Source organism: Chanodichthys erythropterus, chromosome 13 (assembly GCF_024489055.1).
Source record: "Chanodichthys erythropterus isolate Z2021 chromosome 13, ASM2448905v1, whole genome shotgun sequence".
In the NCBI taxonomy this organism is placed as follows: domain Eukaryota; kingdom Metazoa; phylum Chordata; class Actinopteri; order Cypriniformes; family Xenocyprididae; genus Chanodichthys; species Chanodichthys erythropterus.
The window spans coordinates 10,408,244-10,430,558 of NC_090233.1; the positions used below are offsets into that span (position 1 = coordinate 10,408,244).

The 22,315-nt window shown below is 37.2% G+C and overlaps 1 protein-coding gene across 1 annotated transcript in view; it reads right to left on the reverse strand.

Annotated features, from left to right (window-relative positions):
• LOC137034929 (phosphatidylinositol transfer protein beta isoform-like) overlaps positions 1-22,315 on the reverse strand; it is a 38,438-nt gene that overhangs the window by 8,431 nt on the left and 7,692 nt on the right. The window contains exons 6-10 of the mRNA XM_067408176.1: positions 21,277-21,351; positions 20,874-20,957; positions 17,851-17,928; positions 14,824-14,934; positions 14,175-14,297 (exon numbers count right to left, since the gene is read on the reverse strand). Coding sequence (XP_067264277.1) covers positions 14,175-14,297; positions 14,824-14,934; positions 17,851-17,928; positions 20,874-20,957; positions 21,277-21,351 — 471 coding nt within the window. The remainder of the gene's footprint in view (positions 1-14,174; positions 14,298-14,823; positions 14,935-17,850; positions 17,929-20,873; positions 20,958-21,276; positions 21,352-22,315) is intronic.

Consider the following 22,315-nt stretch of genomic DNA (forward strand, 5'->3'; position numbering starts at 1 on the left):
TCATCACCTGTCCAATACAGTCCCAACAGTGAAGCATGGTGGTGGCAGCATCATGCTGTGGGGGTGTTTTTCAGCTGCAGGGACAGGACGACTGGTTGCAATCGAGGGAAAGATGAATGCGGCCAAGTACAGGGATATCCTGGATGAAAACCTTCTCCAGAGTGCTCAGGACCTCAGACTGGGCCGAAGGTTTACCTTCCAACAAGACAATGACCCTAAGCACACAGCTAAAATAACGAAGGAGTGGCTTCACAACAACTCTGTGACTGTTCTTAAACCCAATTGAGCATCTCTGGAGAGACCTAAAAATGGCTGTCCACCAACGTTTACCATCCAACCTGACAAAACTGGAAGGATCTGCAAGGAGGAATGGCAGAGGATCCCCAAATCCAGGTGTGAAAAACTTGTTGCATCTTTCCCAAAAAGACTCATGGCTGTATCAGATCAAAAGGGTGCTTCTACTAAATACTGAGCAAAGGGTCTGAATACTTAGGACCATGTTATATTTCAGTTTTTCTTTTTTAATAAATCTGCAAAAATGTCAACAATTCTGTGTTTTTCTGTCAATATGGGGTGCTGTGTGTACATTAATGAGGAAAAAAATGAACTTAAATGAATTTAGCAAATGGCTGCAATATAACAAAGAGTGAAAAATTTAAGGGGATCTGAATACTTTCCGTACCCACTGTACTTTGGTTACCTCTGCCAAAAACCATGTGTACATTTAAAATGGAATATTTTAAAGGGATAGTTCACCCAAAAATGAAAATTTCCCCATGATATACTCACCCTCAAGCCATCCTAGGTGAATATGACTTTCTTCTTTCAGATGAATACAATCGGAGTTGGCTCTCCCAAGCTTTATAATGGCAGTAAATAGAGGATGAGATTTTGAAGCCCAAAAAAGTGCATCCATCCATTATAAAAGATAACCACACGGCTCTGGTGGGTTAATAAAGTCCTTCTGAAGCAAAGCAATGCATTTGTGTAAGAAAAACTGGCTTCCGGCAGACAGCAGTACACACGTCGCCTTACGACAAAAGAGTAACCCCTTATGTGATGTAGGAGTAGCGTAAGCTTTGGTACCTCTCACTGTTCAAACAAACAGGGCTGGGCAACAAGTTCCTCTTCTCCTATATTGAAATTCTCAAACATTTCTCTTTAAAAATTCTTGTTTTAGACTTTTAATTCGTGACCGGTGTTTTGTTTTGCTCTATCCTCTGCACTTCCGCGTTTGTCAGTGCGTAATGCGGCAGGTTAGAGTTCACTCTTTTGCTGTAAAATGATGCATAAGGCTGTCGGTCAGAAGCTAATTGTTTTAGTTTTTAAAGTTTTAAATATGGATATTTTTCTTACATAAACGCATCCTTTGCTTCAGAAGAACTTTATTAACCACCCGGAGCAGTGTGGTTATCTTCTATGAGGGATGGATGCATTTATTTTATGCTTCAAAATCTCATCCTCCATTTACCACCATTATAAAGCTTTGGAGAGCCAGGAAATTATTTCATATAACTCTGATTGTATTCATCTGAAAGAAGATAGTCATATACACCTAGGATGGCTTGAGGGTGAGTAAATCATGGGGTAATTTCCATTTTTGGGTGAACTAACCCCTTTAAAGTCTACAAATTATCAGTCATAGATCAAATATTTTACATCAAAATTCAACAACAAATTTGTTTATTTAGAATCTCCTTCTCGACAATTTAATGGTGTGTGTTTGTGGGAGGATTGCTTTGAACTTGAAAAGGGACAAAATCACAAAACTATTACACCATGTTTTATTGTCCTTGTAAAAGTATCACATTTTGGGGCTGGTCTCCCCAGGTCAATCCAAACTGTTTACTCTGTGTAACTCTGAACAGAAACTCTGAATAAACATAAAAAGCCTAAACTAAATCTATTTATCATATGAAGCGATTGTGTCTCTTCAGAAAATTTGGACTAAACTGGTCAATTCATAGTTTTACTCTTTATTAACTTTTTGAAGTGTCAAAATGGTAGTTGCTAAGACTGTCAATTGAGAAGATATTTAAAATATCTTCATTTATGTTTCAAATATGAACAAAAGTCTTACGGTTTTGGAACGACATGAGGGTGAGTAAATGATGATAGAATTTTCATTTTTGGGTGAACCAACCCTTTAACAGTAGTCAATAACACACAATCACCTATTCCATCTGATGCATATTGCACAGACAAATGGAAAAAAGCTTTGCAAAAATTAAAACATCCAATCAGGGGTACGTTTTCCATCCAACGACATAACTCGCAGCTTAAACACCATAGTACAATGCATTGTTGGAGAAACTAACTAGCTAGTCACAAATGTTTCCCGAAAACTTGTCACACATCCGTTGTTCGAACCACATTGGTTCAACAATAATGACGTTACACAGGTGGTGGAGTAATAGAGTGGTGTAGGTATGACGTCAGAACCCGCAAGTTTAATTCGCCACTGGTTCCTTCGAGATTTTCCTTGGGGTTTTTCAATTTATAACCAATTATAAAACCCCATAGAAAAAAATCTCAAAGGAACCATTTCCATAATGACAAACGCAATATACCAAGAGCAGTGCAAATTTGCAACTGGTTTAAAACATGCAACTGGTTTAAAACATGCAACTGGTTTAAAACATGCTTTTTAGGGTGCATTCACACTTGTAGTTCGGTTCGTTTGGTTCATTTGGTCCGGACCAAAAAAGAAAAAAAAACATTTAGTCCTGGTCCGGTTAGCGTTCACATTGGCAATTTTATCACCGAACCAAAAGATACCGAACCTTCAGGCATAGGGATACATTCACAACGTGATTGCTCGGATTTTATGACGTATTGCCTATTTCGTTGTGTGTGTGTATCGGTCCGTAGCCTGCATGTGATGGTATTTTGGCCAGCTGGAAACTCGTGAAGAGCTTATAAAATGTGCAAAGTAGTCAAAACGGCAGCGGGAATCCATCCGTCATACACACAAATGATCTGCTGCGTGGAGATGCGCGTCTGATGCCTGTCATGGGCAAACTCGTGACTATGATGAGAAAAACCGACATGCGTGAGGATTCTGTCCATTTTAGGGTCTCGTCTTTCTGTTTTTGGTTTGGTTACATGTCTTTGGTCCGTGTTGCGTTCATATATCATTCGGACCGCACCAGAGTTCGTTTGGAAGCGGACCAAGACCCATCTTTTGGTGCGCACCAGGGTTCGGATGGCAGTGTTCACATATGTTCAAATGAACCGCACTAACCGAGCAATCGCACCAGGGTTCGTTTTAATCAAACCAAACATGACAAGTGTGAACGCACCCTTAAGCATAAAAAATGGTGCAAATACCAGTAAATTGTCTAGCGCAAACTTTAGTAAATCACCTTGCATGATTAATTTATATACTCTCCTCCCATAAATTTTGCATCTGAAAGGGAAACTCCTCCAAATCCATATGCAATAAAGTAAGCCACAGAAAAAACTGTCTATGCTTTTTCAGTGCTAATTTTGCACTGCATGTCTTCCTGGCAGTCATTTTTTAATGCCAAAAGAGGGTTTGCACGATTAGCAAATCTGGCCCTATGTTTCCAACCAAAGGTCGAGAGACATAGTTCAAATCACACAACGCGGTTTGCGAATGTTCGTAGGAACTATGGTTTTGGGAAACACCAAATCTTTAAACTACGCTGGTAACGATGGAACTTGCGACCATAGTTGGCTAACAATGCCTTTGGGAAGCGCACCCCAGATTAGTTGTTTTTTTTTTAACACAATTTCCAAGAGTCAGATGTTACATCTGACAGAGTTTGAGGTTAATGAAAACATAAAATCATTGAAAGATATGCAAAGTTTGGGCCACTTTGAAGTAAATATTCATATATAAGCACAATTACATTTTTCTAAAGGAACTGTGTACATTGTTTAATTTTTTGCCATTTTCAAAGTGAGTTACAACATGTGCCACCAATTTTAGAATGACCCAACAATATATTGTGCAAAATCCTTTTATAGACACTACATACATAAATTTGAATAAATAAATAAATTTGCAACATATATCTGAATATTGATACATCCGAAATTCAAAACAGAGTCTGTCAATCCTTTGGACAACTCCATCAAGGGTTATGAAAAACTAAATACCTCCATCTGCTCAATTTCATCTCATCTTTCTTTCCAGTTTCTTTTCTTTCCCTCTCCCTTCTGCTTTCATCTAGCCATTATTCGTCAGTGGATGGCAGAAGAACTGCATTTGGACTGCACTCCAAAGAAACTCAGCAAGCATGCTAGGTTTGGAAGCACCACAAGACAATGCTATTTTTGTTCTGTCTGGATTCATACTGAAGGCTGGGTGGTCTCTAGGCAAACGATTACAGGCCAGTGCACAAAATCTGGCTTTTTACTAGCTTCATATGGATTCAAAGCCAAGTACGATGCAGTTACAGTTTGCAGATGCGTTCAAAAGAATAACTAGTACACTAATAGTCACAAGTTTTGACATGCTGGAGTGAATTTAAAAACCTTTATAATCTACAATCTAATGCTGAAGTTAGATTTGCAGAAAAAACAAACTTTCTTTAAAAAAAAGTGGATAGTTAAAGGGTTAGTTCACCCAAAAATGAAAATAATGTAATTTATTACTCACCCTCATGTCGTCCTAAACTCGTAAGACCTTTTTAATCTTCGGAACAAAAATTAAGATATTTTTGATGAAATCAGTGAGGCCTCTATTGCCAGCAATGTCACCGAACTTCTCAAGGTCCAGAAAGGTACTCAAAACATATTTAAAACAGTTCATGTGAGTACAGTGGTTCTACTTTAATATTATAAAGTCACGAGAATACTTTTTGTGCTCCAAAAAAAAAAAAAAAAACTAAATAACGACTTTTCATCAATATCTGTCAGGGAGCGGACAGAGGACCCAAACGCAAGGTACAGAAAACAGAAAAGGTTTATTCAGTTTGGTTCAATAAATAACTCAGGCAGTCTGCCGTCCAAAGGCAGAAAGGATGAAGCAGGATGCAGAACTGGTAATTGACTCATGAAAAGACTTGGTAACTCAGGAAAAGTCTCGTCACAGACAGCGTACTTGAACTCGCAGCACCCAGGTAGTAATGAGCAGACAGCCCCAGCAGAGACACACAGCACCTCAGTCAGCGTCCCAACAGAAACACGACAAGACAGACTTGACTCGACTTAACTGACAGACTTCTTGAACTGCAAATAAACAGCAATAACGCATCCAACAATAAACTGGCAAAGAGGCCAGAAACAGGGCGACATTAAGTGAAGTTCCTAAACGTAATTTAGGGAGGAGCGAGCCCATCTAATCTTCCAATCAACAGCCAGAGTATATTAGCAGCTGCTAATATTCAGTCTAATATTCCTCTCTTCAGTCTCAGCTGTTCCAACATCTCTCCACCTCCCCAAACTCCACCTTCATCTCAGGTAGCTTGTCCTATGTAATCATATCCTATTATTTATTCACTGTGGGGGTATATCACAGCTCAAGCTGAAGCTGCTTCATCAAGCCCCTCATCAGTGAACAGCAAGCCAAACTAGCTAACCCAATACCTTTAAGATTATATGGGCAAACAAACTTGTTTAAATAGCACAGGAGAGGAAAACAAAGAGAAACAGGTGCAATTGCAATCAGTGGGCGCGCTGACTAAGATTGCCAACAGCAGACCTGCCAACATGTACGCATTTCGCGAACGATTTGTCACTCTATACTACGCAAAAACCCGTTGAGTCCTCTGTGCGCGCGTAGTACTCAAATCCAGCAAAAGAAAGAGTTTGACCAAACATATGGCTGGGTTCATTTTCCCAAATAGCAAGCGGGGATGAATGACAAATGCATACGGCCTATCAATAAAAAGATACCGCAAATCGACAGCAACACAAAAAATTCTGCGCGATCCTCCTTCCACTCCCGCCGTCTCAGTGACTGAATTCTCAGGCGAGGACAGTACAGCAGTCACGGTACTTCTGACTCCTTGAGGTAAACGGGTATAAAATGCTCAAGTAATGTTGAACAACAAATCTAAATAAAATTGAAATCGCTATATGGCTTAGTGATTATGAAAGTGCTGTGATGTGTGACTGATTGACAAGAGCGAGTCAGGAGAAACGGGCGTTTATTTATTTATTGTCAGTGTTGAGAAACGTATAGCCTACATGTGTTGCGTTATTGTGTTAATACTAACTAAAGTACCTAATTATGTTACATAGCCTACTTATTTTGTATGAAAACTAGCTCATTAGTTACTTATGCATTTAAAAGCACTGTTGTCTCAGTGCTGCGCGAGCTCTCCAGGCCTGGACTGGTAATCTGGCATACCGGGCAAATGCCCGGTGGGCCGACGCACTTGAGGGCGGGGCCGCTATATGATATGATTTTTTTTTAATAAACATAAAATTGACCAACGACCGGCCCATAAAGCAGGGACAGCGGCCCATTGGTTCATTTTCCATACTGACACTGGGCTGGCCCAATCACATCTCTTAACAGACTCCACCCCGTCCCCTCTGTTTCGCCAGAACATCTGTGGATTAGGAGGATGGAGAAACAAAAGTGCAAATGCAAGTGCAAGGGGGGTGCGGAGAAGTTGCGGGCAAAAAAAAATAAAAATAAAAAAAATAAAAAAAATGTAGAGGTTGATGCCTCAACGTGCAAAAATTACAGGCATGTTTAGTGCGGTTACTATAGCTTCAGTTTCCAAACTTACAGTAGGCTACCTGACGTGCAAAAACAGGTGAACATAGAAGACAATTGATGAGACCTGTATGGCAGAAGAGCAGTGAAGCCAATGAGGGACAGAGTAAGCAGGAGAGTATAATAGAAGCGGTAAGCAGGGTAGTTACATGATTAACAGCGATGGACTCATGATGCGACGACGACGATGATGCTTAAATGAATGAATATTATAAGACAACATAATCGTCGTCGTTATTATAAAGTCAGACTGTCACCTATAGGCTACTGCACTGGTCACTCAGTCAGCTAAAGTCAAATAGCACAGCAAAAGTTGTTTTGCACTGTTTTTTGTAGTTAGCAGTGCCCTTGTAGCTATCAGAGTTCACTTATGCAGTAACGGCCCTTCTCATAGAAAAACCTGCAATGATGCAATTTGATTTTTCAAAAAAAAAAAAAATCAGGTTATTATTATAATGTAATATTACTGATGATGTGTTTATTTCACAACGAGACTATGTCTATTTATAGCTGTTAGTCGTGATGATGGTCTACTAGATCTCACTTTTCAGCTATAAAAAGTTATGTTTTGTTGCTCTTGTACCCTATTACTCTGGTGTGAACACTTGGTTGTTTATGGCAAGTGAATAGCATTAATTATCATTTTATTAGGACGTTTTTTGTGAGTAATTTGGTAGTATAGTTTTCTTTTTCATTGTGCTATTTAAAACTAAGTATATTTGTAATTGTAAATTATAGTTTTTCTGCTGTCTGTTTCAGTGAAAAAAAAAATAAAAAAATTCTTTATAGAATTATCAGTATTCTACATCCACGTTCTAAGGGTTAGCTTTTATATCATGGAGCACATTGTCCATCTAGAAATCCTACTCTTACTAAGTGTACTTTTAATAACTGTACCAAATAATTGTAATACTCTGGGTGGTGTCCGACCGATTGTGGTGGGCCGGTCTGAGCAAAAATGCCAGGGCCATTTTTTTGTCCTAGTCCAGCCCTGGCTCTCTCTCATACACACAAGCGCCAGCGAGCACAGAGAGGGAAGATCATTGTAAAATGAAAATTGCCGCGGTTTAAAATTTGTTCTTGCTTGTGTTATTTTTTTGTCAGAAAACAATTTTAAATATAGCTGCAAGCAGCAATTACGGGGCCAAGCACAAAAATGGCACAAGAAGCAAGCCAACATGGCTGGGAGCATCAGACCAACAGCAGTAGTGAGCAATTAGAAAAAAAAGTTATTAGCATTTTTGTCAATTTTGTTATATCTTTTGACCACAAGGTGGCGCTGGTCCGAAACTTCTCAGGCTCCTTCAGTGCATTGTCCTGATGACCCATACCAAATTTATGAATTTTGGTCAAACCCATCAGAAGTTCTAAGCAAAAATGGCATTTTTAATATCTCCACTCCAGTAGGTGGCGCTGCGCCGAAACAGAGTATGCTGCCTCAGGTCATGCTTGTGAAGACACATACCAAGTTTGGTCTGAATATGTCAAAGCACTGAAGAGATACAGCTTCAAGAGTCGTTTTTGCATCATGCCTCAAATTCTTTGCTCTGGTATACGAAAACGGTTTGACATATCGACTTGAAATCCATAACTTTTTGTCGGCATGGTCTGACGATGACACGGTTCAATTTTGGTGAAAATCGGAGCAACGGTCTAGGAGGAGTTCGAAAAAGTAGGTTTTTAAAGAAAAACAATATGGCGGACAGGAAGTTTAGCTGACTATGGCAAATTTGATATCTTTGTTCTCAGCATGACCCAAGGAATCTACTGAGACCAGTTTCATTACAATTGGTGAATACAGTCAAAAGTTATTAGCATTTTTTGTAAATTTTGTTATAACTTTTGACCACAAGGCGGCGCTGTGCCGAAACTTCTCAGGCTCCTTCAGGGCATTGTGCTGATGACCCATACCAAGTTTTGTAAAGATACGTTAATGTGTTCGTAAAATACAGCATTTTAGCACAAAATTCAAAATGGCCGACGGCCAAAATGGCCGAATTGGGAAAATTGGATATCATTCGACTCGGCATGATTCCCCGAATCCAACGAGACCAAATTTTTGGACAAACCCATCAGAAGTTATAAGCAAAAATACCCATTTTTCATATCTCCGCACCAGTAGGTGGCGCTGCGCCGAAACACTGCATGGTACCTCAGGTCATGCTTGTGATGACATGTACCAAGTTTGGTCTGAATACGATAAAGCGTTGCGGAGATACAGCCTTACTTCTGTTTTTGCAAGCACTACGTACAATTCGTTCGTTAGTTTTTCGAAAACGGTTTGAGGAATCAACTTGAATTCCATAACTTTTTGTCAGCATGGTCTGAAGATGATCTGATTAAATTTTCATGAAAATCGGAGTAACAGCCTAGGAGGAGTTCGAAAAAGTAAGTTTTTCAGAAAATTCAAAATGGCGGAAAAATTTTCATGACGGAAAATGACGTCATATGGTGCGTTCGATTCGTCTTGAGCCAAGGAATAGCCGAGGAATTGTGTTTCTAGCCCTTATGGTTCAAAAGTTATTAACATAAACATAAGTGCAACTTTGGACAGCTGGTGGCGCTAGAGGGATTGAGTTAGAGTCTCCAAATTTGCTATGGACAAAGGTCAGACTGTCCTCTGACTGTGTGCCAAATGTCACAACTTTCCCGCAAGCGGTTCTATGGGCTGCCATAGACTTCAAGAGCGGAAGAAGAAGAAGAATAAAAAAAAAAAAAAAATTAAAAAAAGAACGCTAACAATAACAATAGGTGCCTCCGCACCTTCGGTGCTTGGCCCCTAATTACCCACCCGTGTTTTTAAGATTCGGTAAATGGCGGACTCTTTAGTTAACACAACCCCTCGTTATATAACTAACTTCTTTATATTCTTGAATACTCGATTCGTTTTGCACGTATGGGTCCTGTCTATTCACTGTTTACTGTTTTCTATAAGTATGTTTGTATTGGCTAACCTTTAATCAGCGAATGTTTGTCTTCTTCAAATACAGCATGTTACAAATAGATACCTTTTTTTCTGTGGGATTTAGTATATCCAATATTATTTCAATGTCCAAATATTTTAACATATTTGGATATTGGAATAATAAATTAAGTATTTTAAATGAATCACATGTAAACTCAATGTTTACTCTTTTCTAAGGGTTTCTTAATTTTAGACTAGTTTTCATTACAAAACCTGTGTAAAGGACTCAACTATCAGGTTAGTTGAATGTAAATAGAGCCTACTTGAAATTGCAAACAAAAATGTTTAGTCCATATTAAATATGTGAATGTGATTCACTTGTGGTTGTCAGTTTGTATAAGCACACATTATGCAATGCAATATTAATCATGAATAAAAAAATGCTTTTGAGCAGGTGTAGTGAAATTTTTAATTGTGTCAAATTATAAAACTTTAACAGTCAAAATTAGATTAACGAAGATGGGTGTATGTTTGTGCTTTGTGTATTGTATTCTCAAAAATATAAAATGTCCTGTCCCGTCAAACTGGTACTCGAAAAAATTTTCCAAGGTTGGCAGGTCTGCAGCAGGTGGGCCAAGTGAAGGAACGAAGCAGGGGGAAAAGAAAGGGAGAGATGGCAGATTTGAATGCAAGTTTACTGTCAGTTGTGAAGGAAATATAGTCCCACCCTCTGCCGAGACATAGTCACAAAGAGAACGTTGTTGCGAGGGGGAGGTTAACATTTTTGATTAAATATTACGAGTGCACATGCAAAAAAATAAGGATGTGCACAGATAAATCATTAAAAAAACAAAAAAAACACAACAACATTGCAACATTCTGAAAAAAAAAAAAAAAAAAGAATTTTCTTTTTTTATTTCATGGTAACTTTAACAACTGTGACACCTGTCAAAATGTGAGCATTGCGTCATGTTAAAGGCACAATCTGCAAGATTTTTGGATTAAAGTATCCAAAAACCACTAGAACAATGTTGTATATTTTGTTGACTTGTGTAATTACATTATCTCAAATATTTCCAAGAATGTTTAAAATCCTGAGAAATAAGCAATTTTAACCAGGACACGGACTGTGTCCGTGCGTTGTTACCCCACATACGCTAACTGCGTTACCCAACATATGCCGGAAGATGACCGTATGACCATATGACCGGAAGAAGCGGAAGCATAATACTGCGACATAATAAAAGCTCCACTGCTCCCGAGACGTGTGTCTAAGGTGGTAAAACTAAGTAAAACTTTTAAATATTAAACTAAAACTGCCAGCAGGCGGCAGCAAGTCACTGTTTTTATGAGTGAGTCATTGAGTCATTCATTCAGTAACGAAGCAAGTGGCTGTGAATGAATCACTGAATCATTGACTCTCACGATTTGTTCAAAGCCGCAGAATTGTTCGCGAAACACAGAGGTGTGTTGTAGTTCTGCTGTGGTTTTCGTTGTTATTATAAATTATTAATTTATAATAACAACGAAACAAACCGATCGTTTCGTGTCTTAGGACATCAATGTGTTGTCACGAGCCGCAGGGTTTAATTTGGAATTGTCTAAGCATATTTTTTGACTCTGATAAATTGTGTTACCATTCATTCGCATTATAAAACTGACAGACGGCAACGGTTGGAGTTAAAAATCATCTTTTGTGTTCGACTGAAGAAACAAAGTCACCTACATCTTGGATGCCCTGGGGGTAAGCAGATAAACATCAAATTTTCATTTTTTGGTGAACTATCCCTTTAACTGCCCTCATATCATCTCTTTAATATGGCTTAAATGTGTCAGTGCAAGATTTTGTGACAGTCACAACATCTTTGACAGTGGGGAATGCATCTCTATAATAACCCTTATAGTAAAAAGATACATGTGCCTTGTCTTTAAGCTGTTATGCATAATAATGGGCCAGATATTCACCTTTGCATTAATGTCATTACACTTGTTAGTGAAAGAAAAGATGGACAGTATAGACTGTCATTCACACAAAATGGGTAATGCTGCAAAAGAACCACATTAATTAACTAGCAAATTGTGCCATGTTTTTTTTTTTTTTTTTTTTTTCCTTAAATTCCCTTAAAAGTGATTATTTGTTAGATTGATAATCAAAGATTGTCTGGTGAGTGGTTCACAATTGTCTCGACTTAATTAACAATACTCATGTTGTCTTGTTTTCTGTCTTTCAGGTGAAGACAGAGATGAGGAGGCATTTCTTCTCTTAGATGAGGACACTATCAAAAATTGTGTCCCTCAAGTTCAATCCAGTTATTGAATGTTGTCAAATGTTTGAGAGAGAATGAGTTGTTTTTCTATTTTTTCTAATGTCTAATGTTATTACAGTGTGACCTAAGATAAATAGGTCTAAGTTTATGTTTGAGCTTATGTAGAGTTTAATTTAATTTAATGCAATAAAAATGTCTAAGTGTAAAAAAGTGCTTGAAGTGTGTAAGTGCCTGAAGTTTTATTTTCTGAAATAAGGCATACTTGCATAGTAATCCAAGTTAGGTTATTTTTGACCTTTGACCTATGGTTAAAAAGGGACCTACTAATTTCTGGGTTATTTCAACCCAGATATTGGGGTTGCTCTTTTGACCCAGAAGTTGGGTTATATTAACTACAATTTTGGGTTATTTTAACCCAAAATTTGGGTCAAAAAGAATAACCCATTTTTCTGGGTTGAAATAACCCATAAATTAGTTGGTCCCTTTTTAACCCAGGAGTTTTTAGTGTGTACCAACTCAATTTCTGACACGCTCCATGCACATGAGTCTGTCGACAACAGGACAAATGGAAGAGTAAAAGAATCTCTGCTTTGACGTGTCCTGTTTTGCGTTACTGTACAGAGTTCAGAAGGATCCCAGCATCAGAAACAAGTGGATGATTTATTTTTAATGACGTCCTGGATTGCGTCTAAAGATTAAATGTTTGTTCAGAGCATTTGACTGCAGCTTTTGTAATGGAGAGTTTTTAAAGAAACCTGTTGAAAGCTGAAGCAGCCAACTGTATTGGACTTGACAGCAGCCAACCGTAGTAAAACCATACGTAAACAATTTCAATTGTTTGTGGAATACTTTGGGGGGGGGGGAATACTTTGGAATACTTTTTCCAAAGCAATGATGTTAAACAATCATAACAGTGGCTGTTTACTGACAGCCTTAAGTCTTAAAGGTGCCCTAGTACCAGTTTTTACAAGATGTAATATAAGTCTAAGGTGTCCCCTGAATGTGTCTGAAGTTTCAGCTCAAAATACCCCATAGATTTTTTTAAATTAATTTTTTTAACTGCCTATTTTGGGGCATCATTAACTATGCACCGATTCAGGCTGCGGCCCCTTTAAATCGCGCGCTCCCTGCCCTCCCGAGCTCTCGACTATAATTCAGTGCACTTACAAAGTTCACACAGTTAATATAACCCTCAAATTGATCTTTACAAGATGTTCGTCATGCATACCGCATGCATGCTTTGGATCATGTGAGTATTGTATTTATTTGGATGTTTACATTTGATTCTGAATGAGTTTGATAGTGCTCCGTGGCTAAAGCTAACATTACACACTGTTGGAGAGATTTATAAAGAATGAAGTTGTATTTATGAATTATACAGACTGCAAGTGTTTAAAAATGAAAATAGCGACGGCTCTTGTCTCCATGAATACAGTAAGAAACCATGGTAACTTTAACCACATTTAACAGTACATTAGCAACATGCTAACGAAACATTTAGAAAGACAATTTACAAATATCACTAAAAATATCATGATATCATGGATCATGTCAGTTATTATTGCTCCATCTGCATTTTTCGCTATTGTTCTTGCTTGCTTACCTAGTCTGATGATTCTGCTGTGCAAAGATCCAGACGTTAATACTGGCTGCCCTTGTGTAATGCCTTGAACATGAGCTGGCATATGCAAATATTGGGGGCGTACATATTAATGATCCCGACTGTTACGTAACAGTCGGTGTTATGTTGAGGTTATGTTATGTCTTTTAAACAAATGAGATTTATATAAGAAGGAGGAAACAATGGTGTTTGAGACTCATCGTATGCCATTTCCATGTACTAAACTCTTGTTATTCAACTATGATTATAGGGCACCTTTAAAGGAGCTGCTCCTTAAAAAGCATATCATTCTGACAGAGGCTCAGAATGAGGGTTGAAAATAATAATTTTTCTGCATATATTTTTTTGTGTGTGATAAAAATGTTATTAACATTATAAGTGATCCTCAAGGAACAGCATTTTATGCTACGTTTTATAATATTATTAAACTATTATATTTAAAAAAAAAAAATTGCTTATTATGGCAGATGTATTGTACACCCCTACAAAAGTTATAAACCCTGAAAAGTATTCTGGGAGAAAATGTCTCCTAAAACAACATTACTTATCTGGATAAAACTAAAATGGAAAAAAAAAAAAAAAAATCATACTAACCAGCGCTTTTCTACATGACAGCTAAGTCGGGGTTTGACTACAGATTTAGCACAATCTGTGTAATGTGTGAATGTGTATGAGTATACGCACCTCCTCCAGCTCTTTCTGTGTCTCCTCTTCCATCCTTCTGATATCCTCCATGTTGAGCTCTACCCACTTATCAATCCAGCAGAACAGCTGCCGGTGGAAGTTGGTGAAGATTCTCTTCTCTTGCTTAGTAAATGACCAAAAAACAAAACACATAAATCCCAAACTATTCCACAGAATTATAACCCAATTCAGACAAACAGTACATTTACATGATAGAATTACACTTACTCTAAATACATAGTAAAATTTTAAGTAGGAATGTCAACATTAAAAGGATAGTTCAGAATGATCGCAACCAAGTAGAACTAGCCCCCTATTGACTACCATATTATTTTTTCCTACTATGGTAGTCAATGGGGGGTGAGATCTGCTTGGTTACCAACATATATAGAATATTGTCCTTTGTGTACAGCAGAACAAAGACATTTATACACGTTTGAATCAACTTGAGGGGAGAAAATGATGACAGAATTTTCATTTTTGGGTGAACTATCCCTTTAAAATGTTAAAATTATTAATAACAAATATCTCAGAAAAGTGAAATTTGGTAGAGTTGTATTCCTAATATACAATAATAATTCACTTTAGATGGTATTAAATTAAAACCACTTCTAATATATATGAGTTAATGCATTTCTGGAGATCTTACCTTGTGAATGAAGCTTTCTACCCTGTTCTGCAGGCCCCACCATTTAAACTTGACCGTGACAAGCTTGTAAGCACACATTCGTGGGCAGTCAGGGTTATTAACCAGTTCTTTCTGTGAGGTTTCAAACATACATTAATGAAACTCTGTCGACCATGCAGAAATTAAATTTTACCTCAAACACTTATACAGTACAGAGGTCCTAAAATCAAATAATTACAGTATAGAGATACATTATGCAGATGCTTTACTTATAGAAGATGTCCAGAATAGATGAGGTAATAATTGGCAAAAACACATAGATGCTCCACAATCTAACAAGCCTTGTGAAGATTAATCTAATCTTCAGTACACACAAGTGAAGACAGCTCTTATTCATATTCATGTGGACACGCACATGTCTTAGTTTGTGCCAATCACTGTGATGCCTTTTACGGTCCATCAAAGCGGAGTGATTCATCTTCATTAGTTCTTAACTGCAAAACACTTCCACTAATGCACTCATTGGTAATTTACACAGGGGTCATTGCAGAAATAGCACTGTACATTCTTACTGAACTATTATTTTAGATTGCACTGCGGTTTAAATTCACAAGACCAGGAAGAAAACCATGCAAATTAAGTTAACTTAAAAAATAAAAGTGGCCCATACAACCCGCCTGTGTGCTATAAGTGTGATAGCTTTATTTGAAGAATGGACTGAAATCATTATTCACTGAAAACCTTGACATTCAGCCCATCTCTCCCTGCTGTGTGTGCACATGCGCATGTGTGTGTGTGTGTGTGTGTGTCAGGGGTGTTTCCTCTGAAGGAGGCAAGGGAGGCAGAGCCTCCTCAAAAAAGTGGATGAGAAAATAATCTATATTACAATGATAACAACACAAATATTACAAAATGTGACATTAAAATGATATAAATATCTTGTTTTTCTAAAGTAACACTGTCCAACAGCGACACCCGCGGTGCATCTCTCTTGCCTCCCCTGAGCCCATTGACTTTTAACAGACCCCCAAAGGGTTTGACGGGGGGTTAGTTGAGAATGAACAGGGGAAAGTCACATGAGAGGAGGCAGTGCCTCCATCACACTGTGATTGGTTATGGTTTGGTTATGAGTGGCTCATGCGATAAATTCCGCCTCTTGTTTTCGTGCGCATAGAACATTAATTACATATAACGTAAAAATACAAACTAAAATTGTATTTGGTTTATTTTTTGTTTGTAATGTAAAGTAATGTTTATTTAACCAGGAAAATGTGACAACATTATACTGGGACATGAATTTACATTTGATTTAAAAACAAACAGCTGAAACATTCAAAGACTGAACTGAACACACATACCGATTGTTTCCTTCGACTGGAGCCGATTTATATACTCGCACATGGAATTTGAACACCGACTGTAACGCAAGACTGAACGCAACTGGCTCTGACTGGACGTGTTTGAGGGCGATCAGTCATAAGTATCAATTTACATTCATAATCGGCCTTACGATCGATAAGTGTGTGCGTGGCTTAAGTGTGGACTTTGCCTCCTAATGTTTAGAACACCACTGCATGCCACTGTGTGTGTATGTATGTATGTGTGTGTGTGTATGTATGTGTATATATATATATATATATATATATATATATATATATATATATATATATATATATATATATATATATATATATATATATATATATATATATATATATATACATACACCGCGTTCCAAATTATTATGCAAGTGAAATATCAGTAAGGTTTCAGTACAATAAACATTCAGATTTTAGTTCTTCTAAGAAAATGTTTGTTTGTTTATTTATCCATGTCTTTTTAGATAACTGGTATCAATCTCAGACAAAATTATTTGCCAGGTTTATGGAAACCCTACTTAGAGGTTGTTCCAAATTATTAAGCAAGTCACAGTTCTCATGCAATGATGTTGTGCGTAAAGATGCATTTCAGCCACTCCAAACCAAACCTCACAAAGAGAAACATTTACAGTGGGTGTAGAAATACATTTTCAAACAGTTTTATTGCTGTGGTATGCTGTGGTGTGGTTTTATACTATAGCTGAAAATGGCCAGTTCTGAACTCCGAGGGTATTAAAATGACTTTTGCAAGATATGTGGAGACCCTAAAGGGACCTTCCATCTTACTTCACAGTATTCCAGCCCAAATCATCACCCTCCAGCTCCTTGCTGACTGACGTCACAGTCTTGTTGGAACATGGTGGCCATTCACCAACCATCCAGAAATCCATCCATTTAGACCATCCATTGTAGTACGCATTAGTCAGTGAATAAAACTATTTAAAAATGAGTCTTCATGTATTTCTACACCCACTGTAAATGTTTCTCTTTGTGAGGTTTGGTTTGGACTGTCAGCCTGCATGGAGAGGTTATCAAGACTCCAGAGTCACCAGCAGCTTCAAATACCTGTTTGCTGCTCAACACTGGCTTTTTTATAGCTGCCCTTTTAATACAATAAATTTTTTTGACAGGAACTTTCATTAATAAGCCTTTATCTGGCTGTGCTCTAAATCACTCACAAATCTTATGATAATTTGATAATCTCCATTCAGTTTCACACAATATTACTTGTTTTCATGCCTTTTGCACAACATTGCACCATTTCATGCTTTTCATCTTCAGAAAGATCTTTCTTCCTCCCCATATTGCATGAGAACTGTGACTTGCTTAATAATGTGGAACAACCTCTAAGTAGGGTTTCCATAGATCTGGCAAATTATTTTGTCTGAGATTGATACCAGTTATCTAAAAAGACATGGATAAATAAACAAACAAACAAACAAACATTTTCTAAAATCTGAATGTTTATTGTACTGAAACCTTACAGATATGTCACTTGCATAATAATTTGGAATGCAGTGTACATAATATATATGATGCCTTTCTCTCTTTTTTTAATCCTTTACAAACTCTGGTCTTCATTCATTGTAACTGCTTGGGGGGTTATTAAAAAAATAAAAAAATAAAGTCATATGGTTTTAAAATGAAGGGAGAGAAAAGGGGTCCCTACCATCCAATTGGGTCCCAATGGTCCTCTGCCGGTCTTGACTGACTTAAAAATAGCTGGATCCTCATCTGCCTTGTAGTCCTGCATATAACAGATGACTAGGCTTAGTTTATGTATCTAAAATTTTGTGAATTAGACTTGATCATCAACATCAGTGAATTAACTATAAACTTTCATTTTGTGGATACTCACACTCTTAATCAATATAACATTTGGAAAGCTGCTGCACTTTTTTTGAAGAGCTTATTTACTTGTCAAAACTGCAAAATTTAAACCCTTAGTAAGCAGATTCATCAGGGAATATATGTCAAAACTTGAGTCAAGTACGCCCATATAGACTTAGGTTATGCCTAATAGAGCCCAAGTCATTAAAAAGTATTCAAGGACAGATGCAGTGAAGCAAGAAGTTAAGAAAAAACAGGGAACAAAAAACAGACTTAATAAACCTGAGAGGGTGGAAACTGGGAGAGATGGTGAGAAAAACAGCTGCTGGTAAAATAAATGGACGAAAAGCATTTAATTTTAACTGGACCTCCAGGGTCTCGCAATTGTAAATAAATCATGATACGCCTCCGGCAAAATAACAACTTCTCAGTTTCTGTACAGTTAGAGAGGCAAACAGGCATTGAGGGTTTGTGCACACACACACACACACACTGTCACACTGAGAACAAACCGACCTGTTTAATACCAAGTGTGCTGTCTGGAGGCCAAAGCATGATGATACGGTAACAATGCTTGGTGTGAATTCATGTAAAGCAGAGGTTTGTTTGTGTGCCAGGCTATATAAGCCCTTAATTACTCGAACCCAACTCACGGTTCTCAGCACAATGCCTGCAGCCATGCCTGAGGCCAGAGTCTGATAGGGCCCAAAGACACGGACAGCCAGGACACCAGAGAAAACTGCTTCATTAGACCATAATCCCTCTTTCCCCTCACACAAACACTCTTAACTAGCTAATCAATGGCAGAGAGGGCATTACATTAAAGTTATTTTCCACCCTCTCACATGTACGCATGATTCTTGAAACCGAAGACCTTGTTAAATTGGTTTTGCTTTCTTATATTTGTCATTAACTTTACTTAATAAAATTATTAGTTAGAAGCAAAATCTAAAGTAATAAATTTGCATAAAAGAAATTACAAAATAAATTACAAAGTAATTTATTGCTGTGATGCAAAGCTGAATTTTCAGCATCGTTACTCCAGTCTTCAGTGTCACATGATCCTTCAGAAATCATTCTAATATGCTGATTTGCTGCTCAATAAACATTTATGATTATTTTCAATGTTGAAAACAGTTGTGTACTTTTTTTTTTTTTTCAGGATTCCTTGATGAATAGAAAGTTCAAAAGAACAGCATTTATCTGAAAAACAAAGCTTCTGTAGCATTATACACTACCGTTCAAAAGTTTGGGGTCGGTAAGAATTTTTATTTTTATTTGTTTGAAAAGAAATTAAAGAAATGAATACTTTTATTCAGCAAGGATGCATTAAATCAATCAAAAGTGGCAGTAAAGACATTTATAATGTTACAAAAGATTAGATTTCAGAAAAACACTGTTCTTTTGAACTTTCTATTCATCAAATAATCCTGAAAAAAAATATTGTACACAAATATTTTGTACAATTGTACACATTAAATGTTTCTTGAGCAGCAGATCAGCATATTAGAATGATTTCTGAAGGATCATGTGACACTGAAGACTGGAGTAATGATGCTGAAATTCAGCTTTGCATCACAGGAATAAATTACTTTGTGAAATATATTCAAATAGAAAACAGTTATTTTAAATTGTAATAATATTTCACAATATTACTGTTTTTACTGTATTTTTAATTAAATAAATGTAGCCACTAATGCACTAATGCAAACTGAGCCGTTTTGAGACACTGAAAGATCAGGAGCTTCTCTTAGGTAAAAAGAAAATAGTGCCTTGCTTCAAGCACAAGCATTTTTGACAGCTTTTGGCATGCTTTTCATTAAATCCCCCATGGCTTATTGCAGACTCCTGTCGGACATCTACATGCAGATAAACTGATGTCAGATTATCTGCCACTTCCGTGTGCTACCTTTTGTCAGGACTCTGATATGTGTGAAAAAAATCTCATGAGTTTTTGAGCAGGTTAAGGGCCTCAAAAGCCTCTGAAACCTTGAAAAAAAAAGTATAATAAATATAGTTGGAAGCAGCGATGAGGAGCCCAAGCACTACAGTACCACCCGGTGGATTTAGGAAAACAATGCACGATAGACACACGGATTTAACCTCTGGTAGAACTTTGGTTGTTAGCTGCCAAGTTTGGAGATTAATTTTGTCGCACTTGATGTTATGTGAATTAAAATTGGGAAAACAAGATTGGGAAAGGCTAAATGGTCCCAAAAAAGTCATACTTGTATTCATACATAGTAAACAAATTGGAAATATGGAAATAAAGAAGTGGGGAGGGGGGATACAATGTACAAATCAGCCTGCTAGCAATGTCATGTTTTTTTGTTTTTTTTCCCCAGGGAATGCATGAACTGATAAAATGTATATTTTCAATGCAATAAGTCGCTTTGAATAAAAAGGTCTGCCAAATGCATACATGTAAATAATACACTATAGTACTTTATCTACCAGACTAATTCAAAACATTTGAACACTAATAAGACAAAAACATCTTGACATTTGAAGATGTCCCATTGGAAACCATTATGACATTTTTTCCACCTGATGAGTCTGTTACGCTCAACAGACTGACTGATGCTATCATACTGGCTGGCTTGCAAGCAAGTTTCACTGTAGTCTATAATATTTCATCATCTACAGAGTATTCTTTGTAATATGTTTATAAAGAATAGAGAATTTATTAATTTTGACAACTTTTTCAGGAAATCACACCTGTAAAAATTTCTTGTTAATACCAGGTTTTCTTTCTCATGGGAACCCTGATGATTAAATAGGTTATAGATGTTCAAATAGGAAGTTTTATTTCTGTTTTGTAATTATATTGAGTGTAGTAGCTCAATAAAACAGGGTACTTACACCAGGGGCTACTTGTTCGTTGTCTGCAATGTCAATGGGTGTGACCTCCACAGACTTCCATGTAGAACTGTCCAATTTGTGAACCTGTTATTCATAGGTTAGAGGAAGAAGAGGAGAAGGTATAGGAGAAGTTTAGAGGAGAAGCTATCCAAATAATAATCAATATAAACAATAATCCAAAATTTATGTCAATTTTCTACCAGTTTATCATGTATTGTTCACCCTAATGATAACATTTAAAATGGAATTTGATCTTGATATAATTTACATTGACCCTTACCCAACCTCAGGACGTAACCAGTTTGATAAGTATTCCCTCTTATGAGCCCACTGAATTCACAGATTGCATGTTTCATGAAAACACAGAATACATTTTCGAATTAATATATACAAAAGCACTCACATTCTCTAGTGTTCCAAGGTCAGGTTTGTGCCATGTCTCAATCTTGATGAAAAAATCATCCTTCATGTACTCATTCTGGGAGAACAAAAATCAAAATATTTTATTGTCTTTACAGTAAATAACCATATGGTAGGTCTATGTGCATACAATATGAAATAATATATAGGCTAATATTTCAAAACAGATAAATTCCTAAAAGATCTCTTAATTTGATTCAGTCGCAAAGCATCATGTTTGCAGGTTCAATTTCAAATGGGGTGAATTAATGAGAACTATATCAGCTATCAATCAAAAGGTTGGGGTCAGTAAGATTTTATTTATTTCTAATCAGTCTAATATCACAGGATCATGTGACACTGAGTTATGACTGCTGAAAATTCAGCTTTGAAAAATAAAATTACATTTTAAAACATACTAAAATAGAAATGGATTATTTAAATTCATATTTCACACCATTACATTTTTACTGTGTTTTTAATCAAATAAATGCAGTCTTGTGGAGTACAGGAAACGTCTAGGTTATGTAACCCTCGTTCCTAAAAGGAGTGGTGGGAACTTTGGGCACATATCCAGGCAGGGGTCTCAAGATAATGTGCAAGTTGGCCAGCCTGAATTCCATGTATGCTTCATCAACTCATAATGCCTGCAGGTCCCCGACCCTCTTAACAGATGCCCATGCCGTCAGGAGCACTGTTTTTAAAGAAAGAATCTTCAGCTGTACTGAGAGCAAAGGCTCAAATGGAGCTCTCTGAAGCGCAGATAGAACCACTGTAAGGTCCCAAGAGGGCCCCTCTCAGGTACCTGATAATCAGGTCATGTTTCCCAATAGACTTAGCCTCAATGAGATCATGGTGACCCGTAATGGAAGCCAACATAGACCTTCAGGGTGGAAGGAGACAGCCTTCGTTCCAACCCATCTAGAAGGAAGGAGAGCACTGACCTGATTTCCAGGGGTCATCTTGATGAGAAGAACACCAAGAGACAAAGAGGTTCCACTTCAAAGCGTAAGCCTGTCTAGTAGATGTCAAGTGATGGTAGC